Source organism: Homarus americanus, unplaced genomic scaffold (genome assembly GCF_018991925.1).
Source record: "Homarus americanus isolate GMGI-L3 unplaced genomic scaffold, GMGI_Hamer_2.0 scaffold11022, whole genome shotgun sequence".
Classification (NCBI taxonomy): Eukaryota; Metazoa; Arthropoda; class Malacostraca; order Decapoda; family Nephropidae; genus Homarus; species Homarus americanus.
In genome coordinates, this window is record NW_024737068.1 from 16,645,326 (window position 1) to 16,654,770 (window position 9,445).

The following is a 9,445-nucleotide window of genomic DNA, read 5'->3' on the forward strand; positions in this document are numbered from 1 at the left end:
CACCGTGGTAGTGGTTAGAATAATTTAACAGCACACGCCCTCTGAGACACCGTACATCTACCTGCCACCAACACGATCTCCAAGTAACAACAGCGAACTCCTCCTTCCTTTTCCTCCTCTGTTAGCACCATCACCGAGCAAGAGAGAGATAAAGGTGCATCATCAAATAGTCGTGTCTCTCCCATTTGACTGTGCTGGTGGCGTCACAGGGCTAAAACGTCACCACTTAGAACAGATGATACCGATTTGTTGAGAGGACAGCTGTGAAGAAAACTACAGGCGAGATGCTGCCACAATATATCATTTAAGACAGCACGAATTTGGGATAATGCAGAGCAGGTAGACGCCAGATCAGGACGAGCCTACAGTGTGTCGCTAATCTTACGAACGAGAAGGTTTTTGTTAAAATATATTTCAAAAAGAACGTCAACTTGATGAGAAGAGATGTACTCATTGAAGCGGTTGTGCAAAATGTGGTAATAAGAGCGCACAACATTGTCCGCGCCAATCCCTGCAACATCTGATCTTGTTGCGGTGGTAACACTAAACTGCTCTTCAGAGAACAGGCAATTAACTCACGCGATGGTGTCCAGCAAGTAGATCCCCTCTGCCCATGTTAGTCTGTCTGTGCCTTGTGGCTGAGAAAATCACGGGCAGTTTATCAGGTAAACTCAACACATAGTTCTTAGATGACCAACAACAAAACAGGTAAATTAAAAGCTCAAGGCGCCTTTCTCCTCCTCCTCGGGTGTCTAGTCTTACTCACACTGGCTTGTTTCTTTAGGTACTTACTTCCTATCAACTGCCCAGTATCTCACAGTGGCAGCGAGCTACTGTGTCTGCCACACTTGGTGGTCTGGACACACGTACTACCTCGCAGATAACCATACCAGCATCCCTTTACACTCATCCTCTACAGTTGACGAGTTGATGGAGAAATCCTTCCAGATTACCCAAAAAAATTCTGTAGAGTGCAAACTCCCAGTAACACCCTAGGGACCAGGATGTCGAGACGCCTCACCCTCACCTGTCCCCACAGAGCTTCACTAACAAGGTAGCTGAGTTATCCCCGCCATGATAGAAGATTACTTTATCCGTACTTGTGGATTGTCATTCCTCGAGCCGTGAGTAACCTAGGATTCTCCAAGAGGCTCGACCTAGCAGCCCTAAGTACTGGCATACCCTTTCACTTCATTGTACCTCTACACACCGCAGTCAAGAATTACTGAGGAAAGGAGATGGTTAATCAGTACATAGTTAATGGTCTCAACTATGTAAGCTCCACAGAATATCATACGTAGCATGAAAATATTACCAAAAAAGGTCTCAACAACACAGACTTCCAGCAGAAACAGAATCTCAACTCCTGACACCCACTGACCAGAAAAAATCCTGGAAGGGTAATCACACATAGCTGGAAAAACGGCTGAGATCTTGTGCAGGATAACATATCTGCTTCTACCTCGGCTGGTACGTAACCCCCACATTAGTTTAACATACAGTGTGGTGTTACTGATGGTAAAGACGCTTAAAATCTTAATAAGTTAGACTTGTAACTCAGTGAAACAACCAGCGACTCAAGGACAGGCAGTTTCCTCCAGTAATCGATAAGGGGAGGTTGATCTTGGCCTCGGCTCTCCCTTCCCTTTGAGAGTCTGAAACAATCCATCAACTCTCCTCCTCAGTTACATCTTTATCATCACTATGTATATCAATCATTCTTAAATCAAATGAAGGTATAGTAGAAGAAAGTATCCATATGTATCCAGGGAGACACATACCAATCTGTATGTGTTATCTCAGAGGCTATGGTCCCCCTAAGACACACCCAGAGTTACTATACACTATATATGTTTACCTATATAAGTTGACTGAGTGAGTGAGTGCGTGAGTGAGTGGAAGAGAGAGAGAGAGAGAGAGAAATAATAATAATAATTCATTAAATACTGAATGTACTGACCGCAGCATAGACCAGTTCCTCGTGTACCCAGAGTCGTGGGGAGAATGTTGAGCTCACCCTAAGACCACTGGGTTTAGTCCTCGCTGGTAGAGGTTAAATGTGATATATTTATGTACGATGGTTCTGCCTCCTCCGAGTGTTGCTGCGTTCCTCCACACGTTTCAAGTACCTCCCTCTTCCTCCTCCTCCTACTACTCTTCCTACTTAATTCGATAAGCAAGAAAAATATATAAAATTGGAGAGAGAGAGAGAGAGAGAGAGAGAGAGAGAGAGAGAGAGACAGAGAGAGACATTATCTCCTTATCAACCCTCCATGCCACAGAATGACATTATAATTAGTCTTCCTGCATAGTAAACATACAGTCATCTAGTCTGCCTTACGTGTTTCTGCGCGTCCCACACACCCAGGACACACAATATACTCTGACTAACTCACACACCCAGGGCAGATATAGACAGATTCCCTGAATAAATCCTTTCCATTCTCAGTGACCTCACGCAGAGAACAACTAACCCAGCGACGCTAATCCCTTACCCCCTCTAGTGACGGGGACACACCAAACCTTGTTCCCCACTATACCCACACCTGTTTGTTTACTGATCACCTAGTTCCAACGTCTTGTGTTCTTTTGATCACCTTTTTCCTCTCGGGTCCTCTTAACACACTATCTAACCTAACCTAACTTAACCTAACCTAACCTAAGACGATCGTAAAGTTGACTGGGTTGGTTTAGGGGAATTTTACTCAGTTTACTTGTTCTTGTAACACCAACACAGTCGCTTCTGCTGGGAACATTTCACACGAGATGGAACTTTTCTCATCTTCCATTCTACAGTATACCCTCACAAAGACACCTAAATCTCCTCCTCCCTAGTTTAGTGTTTCATACCTGGGAACAACTGTAGTCAAACAAATCTCTTACCTCTGGGCTATAATACCTATGTTTAATCTATAAGTCTTCAAGTTGATCACCAAGATACAACAACTATCTTTTAACACATTCCTTGAGTCCACAACAGAATGCGATACAAATGACCTTGATACATTCAGAGCCAAAACAATACACACAGTCTCTCTCTCTCTCTCACACACACACATCATCACTGCAGCCTCCTCATTCATTCAATTACATCTTTATCACACTAAGCCACCAGTGTTAATACCCTCTATCTCGCATGAACTAGTAACCTCTCCTTGAAACACCACATGACCCACACCACAGAGTAAGTGTCTAAAAAAATTCGGTTCTTCTTCTGTTTTTGTTTTCATCCTGTTGATGGTGGTGATTCTGTGCCCAACTTCTTAGTGTTTGATTTTATAGAGAGGATAATGCTCTCCCGTGTAGTGTGCCGTGTCAGGCGTATTTATTAATGTGAAGCAAATTGAAGTACACCTGAAGAGAAGCCACCCCCCAGCTTATTTGACCTGATGATTAACCAACCTATAACCTAACCTAACTTAACCTAACCTAACCTAATTCAAATAACTCAAGTCACAAGTTGAGGGAGGGAGGATTGAAACATGCGATAGGACAAGTTACAGTTATATTACAACTTAGAGATGAAGTAATATATCAGCAGACAACCACCAACTTACAGGTATAAACAGTAATAAATTTCCCCTATGCCAGTTCACAGGTACCCTCGCTGAGTCTCCGTGTAGAGTGAGAATTTTTGCCCCAAAAATATCTCAAATCTGAGTTTTTATCTAAACTTAAGAAGCGTGTTTAAATGTCCTTGAAGCCTCTCCCATTCATTTTAATTGGTTACAGTCAGATTACTGCTCTTGTGATTGGCTAACATTACTCTGCCCACAACAAGGTGATGTTTACATGTTCTCGCGGGAAAGCTGCCACTTGATATGAGGCAGTAACATGATATTTACCTTCTGCTTCCTGTATAGAAATGCGTTTTCACATCTTTACAAATGGCTGTCATTAACCCCTGACCTTAAAAAACTATAAAACCCAAGTCTTCATTGTTATAATCTGCTTCTCTCTCCCTGTCTGTCTGTCTGTCTGTCCTCAACACCCATGCATCATCTTACTGTCACTTTTGTCGATAATTTCTCCATCAATATTAAAAGAGAACTCCCAGAATCCTTTCATCGTCTTCACCTCGACCGCTATGCTCACTCTATAAATTCCACACATTTGTATTAAAAAAAAAAACCCACGCCATACGACATAATGACAAGTGAAGTCGCGGAGATTATCCTGGGGGAGATCCAATGCTCTGTTTTTAGTACTATGAGGAAGTATGTAGGATTCAATGCACCAAAGATAAAGAACTAAACAGCTTTCCGTCCCTACGTTTCGTAGAGTTCTGACGCCGATGTACACAAAAACACAACCAATTATCTTCCCCAAGCGATTAAAACAAGAACAATTTGATGTTTGAAATTTGAGACGGCATTTAATATTGTGTTGCGACAGCGTAGAATCCTGGAGAGAAACACCACTGACTACCTTATCTTGACGCTCTTTTGTTTTTATGTTGATTTTTTTCAGACACTAATGCGATTTTGTTTCTCTGAGATGGAAGGAGTTTCCTGTGTTCAATTAACGTTGTAAATTATGATGCCTTCGATAGAATTCAATTTTGATGTGGAGTCTGATTTTATATCGATTCCGACTGTCTCTGAACTTTATAAATTCTGTAACCTTCGATTGAGTTCGGCTTTTGATTGGAGTCCATGTGTGTGTTTTTTTTTTTTCGATCCTGTTGTCTGGTAACATTGTAGATTCTGATACCTTCCTCTGGGTTTGTTTTTGGTGTGGCGTTCGTGTTTATCTGAGCTCCAGGTCTTACAGGGAGTGGAAGGGTGGGAGGGAGATGTGTGTTTAGCGAAGGTCAGAGACGGACAGACAGACAAACAGAAAGAAAGAAAGAGATTACTCGGGTTACTTGTATACGTTCCCCACTTGTGACAATAAAAAAAAATCGGAGGAAAGAATACAAAGATGAAACTGAAGAACAACAAGAGAAAAGAGATGAAAGGAAAACAAAGGAAGAACAAGGACTGGAAGGTATAAATAAAGAACAAGAAGCAGAATAACAAGAAAAAAGTAAGAAGAAGAAGTAGTAGAAATAAGATCAATAATAACAACAATAAGACAAATCACCTCAAATTATCCTGAGGGTAGTCCATGGCCACTCCTGTACCATTAACGACCCATCAGACTCACTAAGATATCGAGGGGGCTGAAGATACGATACTACACTCATCAACCTTATATACTAATTAGTGGGGTAATGACCCTATAATTAGATCCTGGGATGTGGAACATGCCACACGTCTACAGGTGTGTGTGTGTGTGTGGGTGGGTGGGTGGGTGGATGGGTGTGTGGGTGTGTCCGCCAGACCTAATCTAGTTCTTCAAGGTTAAAAGTACAACACCGGGCCATGCGGTGGTGATTTGATGGCTGGAGAACCTGACCTGATCCTCACTTGAACTTTCCATGAACTTAATTGAACCTTACCTGAATTTTCCAAAACCTTACCTGAACTTAATTAAACCTTATACCAGCATACTATAAGTTGTAATTACATAAATTTCACACACACACACACAGGTAGACAGAGAGAGATATCTTTGACGGGATAGTGTCAGAAGTTATCATCTGGTTCCTGTACGTGATTGTTTCCATGACTTATCTGTTCTTGTACTTGCCAAGGTCTCTTCTATAGACCTTTGTACGTGCGAGAAGCGTCTGAGTCCATGTATTTAGTGTGGTTTGTTGTACAGACCGACTAAACGGAGGAGGGTCGTTGTACATAATATGCCTGTGTCTTTGCGGGGGATAATGTGTCTAAAATCAGCTCTCTCTCTCTCTCTCTCTCTCTCCCACAACATCAACACACCAAAACTACACAGTAAAAAAAAAATATATAAAAAGAATCGTCTCCAAACATTCCAAACACCTGACTGACTGACCACACTCAAGCATTATCACAGATTCTTAGACCAATGAGAGAGGATGAGGCAGAGTGAGGCGTCTTAACTCAAGACTAATCGTGTGCACTAACTCAGTGGGTAAATGAACTACGTGTGGCTTGGAAGTTACTCATGTTAATAAATTGTTTTTTTCCTGTAAAGTTGATTAATGACTTTTTTTTGTTGTCATTCTTTCATGTTGTTGTTTGTTGTTGCTCTTTGTGTGATTGACCATTATCGGCCAGAGGTGGATGACTGTGGTAGTACTGGTGGATGATTGGTGGTGCTGTTAGATAACTGTGGTACTTGTGGTTGGTTATGGGGTTGGTGGATGACTTTAGTGGTCCTAGTGGGTGACTGTGGTGCTTGTGGTTGACTACAGGGCTGGTAGATGACTGCAGTGGTGCTGGTGGATGACTGCGGTACTTGTTGGTGGTTATGGGGTTGGTGGATGATTGAGGTGGTGCTGGTGGATGGCTGGTGCTTGTGGTTGGATACGAGGTTGGTGGATGACTGAGGTGGTGTTGGTGGATGGCTGGTGCTTGTGGTTGGTTACGAGGTTGGTGGATGACTGAGGTGGTGCTGGTGGATGACTGGTGCTTGTGGTTGGATACGAGGTTGGTGGATGACTGCAGTGGTGCTGGTGGATGACTGCGGTACTTGTTGGTGGTTACGGGGTTGGTGGATGACTGAGGTGGTGCTGGTGTATGACTGCGGTACTTGTTGGTGGTTACGGTGGTTGGCGGATGACTGAGGTGGTGCTGGTGGATGGCTGGTGCTTGTGGTTGGATACGAGGTTGGTGGATGACTGAGGTGGTGTTGGTGGATGACTGGTGCTTATGGTTGCTTACGAGGTTGGTGGATGACTGAGGTGGTTCTGGTGGATGACTGAAAGTGTCTGTGTATGCGTTCATCAATCCTCAAACTACGCACTGCTGCACGGAGTTCTTTGCAAGCCCCAACCATGTTGGTGTCGTTGTCTGAACGAATACGTTTCGGAGTCGTATCCTTTCTAGCAATGAAGCGGACAGTAGCGTTTAGGAGTGCATCTGTATGTAGAGACTCCAACACCTCTAGGTGCACTGCACGAGTAGCTAGGCAGGTGAATATGCAGCCATATCTCTTGGTACTCTTTCGTCCTTGTCTTACTATGAACGGACCAAAGCAATCAGTGCCCGTGTAAGTAAAGGGACGCCCCCCAGGCTCGGTCCGGTCTTCGGGCAGCATAGCTTCCCTTTGCCTAGTGGGCTTCCAATTGTTACGGTGGCAAGTGTCACACTCCTTGATTACCTTTTATCGAGCAGAGGGAGGGCAACGGCCTATCCAGAACTCACACCGGAGTATGGACAGTGTATGTTCTCTCCCGGAATGGTCAGCGCCCACCGCGTGTGCTTCCCGCACTATAAGCTTGGTCACTGGGTGGTCTCTGGGCAGTGGTATTGATCCAGTTCTTTCTTTGGCATCTTTCGTAGGGGGGCGGCACGTGGCACGCGGCACGTGGTCGCAGGCTGAGAGATTTAATGTTTGTTCGGGTAAGGCAACGCCAGCACTGTAGTTGAAGCCAGCGGCGATGACTTTTTCGATGACTATCTTTATATTGTTGTTTTAATTAAGATACCAGTCCCCGTTAGCTATCGGCAAACTCACTGTCAGAATATAAGATCGTCTCTGTTTCTTTGTGAAACTTAATCCCACATAATGTTTTTGTAGTCTATATAGAGGATCGCCGTAAGGTTGTAAATCGTGCCGTTTTCCCTTAAACTTCACTGTAAATTACGATTAGAGTCGCGACACAAGATTATAACGATGCCTGTAAATTGTCTACTGCCCTGAGAGACATAAATCACGTCTTGCTACCTTCTGACAGCTGATGCTACTTCTGATTGATGGAGATAATTTGTTGACTTTATAACATCATCAATCATTGGTTGGTTGTGTGAGTCCATTATCGATTTAATATTTCTTATTTACAACGAGTCCATTGTCAGTAAATGATTTCAACTCAATTATTACTGTATTATTTACTCCTCATAATACAGCTCCAGGAACAAGTCCAGCTTGGCAAGTTCCTCTAGAGAACAGTATAGTAAAGTTGTTTGGTTGACCCGCCTCTTGACTGATGATGATAATAATCCCTCTAGAGAACGGTATAGTAAAGCTGTTTGGTTGACCCGCCTCTTGACTGATGATGATAATAATCAAGAGATAAAGAGTTTACAGCTAACGAGGAACTATTACTGTGGGTTAAACAGGTGACGTAATAATTTTCTTGGCTTGAGGGAATGAATTCGTACCCAACGTTGGTATGTGTAAACCAATGGACTTTCTTCTTCCCCTTATTCGAACCTGTGTGTGTGTGTGTGTGTGTGTGTGTGTGTGTAAGGAAGACTTTCACAATATACCCAAAGACCTTAAGGGTGCGGTGGCCGAATGGGTACATCGCTCTCTCGCCTACCAAGTGTCGCCTGAGGTACCCCAAGTTCACCCAAGCTGTGAATGGGTGTACCTGACTCAATTGGGAAAGTGAAGTTGGTCGAGAACAGTGCCAGTCATTCTTCCCTTCTTTACGTACCAAAGAGTTAGTAATCAGTGTGTTGAATCTTCACTGTCCATAAAAGACCGTTAGCCTTAAGGGACGTAATTTAAGGGCCCTAAAAAAAATTTGTGTTATGTTAATTTTTAATCACTATATCACCCTCCATAAACTCACGGGATCAATACAATAACTTCTGCCCTCTGAGATTCAATTCACAGCCCTTTAAAATAAATCTCTGGGGGTGACGGAGAATCAAGATGATACAGTATTACCTTATGGATCCCTCAAGAGGAACGGAATCACGGAGTCTAACTTCATCTATCACTTAAATGAAACAGAATTAAAGGACCTGGTTATAGTAATCACTGATGTAGACTACTGGTTCACCACACTAACTCCAGGCTCTTGGTATAAGTGGTACATTATTATGTCTCAATAACTGCCCACCAACAGTACTATACACACGCAGAACTTTAGTTAATAAATGACACAACGCAACTTGAGTCTCAGTAGATAACAATTAAGTATTAACAGCACAATACCATATCTCAGTTGTTGATATGAAGTAAAACATAATAGCATCAGTATCCGCCAGATCCTCCGTATAGCAAGCATTTAAGGTACAGCCCTACTAGACTTTTTTATTGGACTACGATTAATACAACACTTACAAGATCCCGGTACACTGAACATTCTAGGTACAGTAATTATAGAGTTTTGTTCAACTAACAACGTATCATAGAACACTAGCAGGGCGTTACATCACTATCAGTACCTTACTAAGCCATCTTCAGGAGGCTCTCTGTTCTTGTTTATAGAGTAGCGCTCCTCGACCCACCTTTCTAGGGTACGAATTTAATGGTGCGTTGATATATTACGGACCGCCACTTACCTAATGACTTAAATGGTGAATTGAACGTCTCAGTAAAGATTATATAGAGACAAGTTGGTGGTGATTTATATAATTGTATTTCTAAATTTACTAAATACATTCTTACTAGACATTAAAAC

At 42.8% G+C, this 9,445-nt stretch overlaps 1 protein-coding gene across 1 annotated transcript; it reads right to left on the minus strand.

Annotated features, from left to right (window-relative positions):
• Positions 1–6,092: 6,092 nt before the first annotated feature.
• LOC121872857 (extensin-like) lies at positions 6,093–6,812 on the minus strand. Its single transcript, XM_042375907.1, has one exon. The coding sequence runs from the start codon at positions 6,810–6,812 to the stop codon at positions 6,093–6,095; it is 720 nt and encodes a 239-aa protein (XP_042231841.1).
• Between the last annotated feature and the right edge of the window lie 2,633 nt (positions 6,813–9,445).

What these genes read in the sequence shown, in the direction of transcription:
- LOC121872857 (XM_042375907.1), bottom strand. Translation starts at nt 6,812, where the DNA reads ATGAACGCATACACAGACACTTTCAGTCATCCACCAGAACCACCTCAG.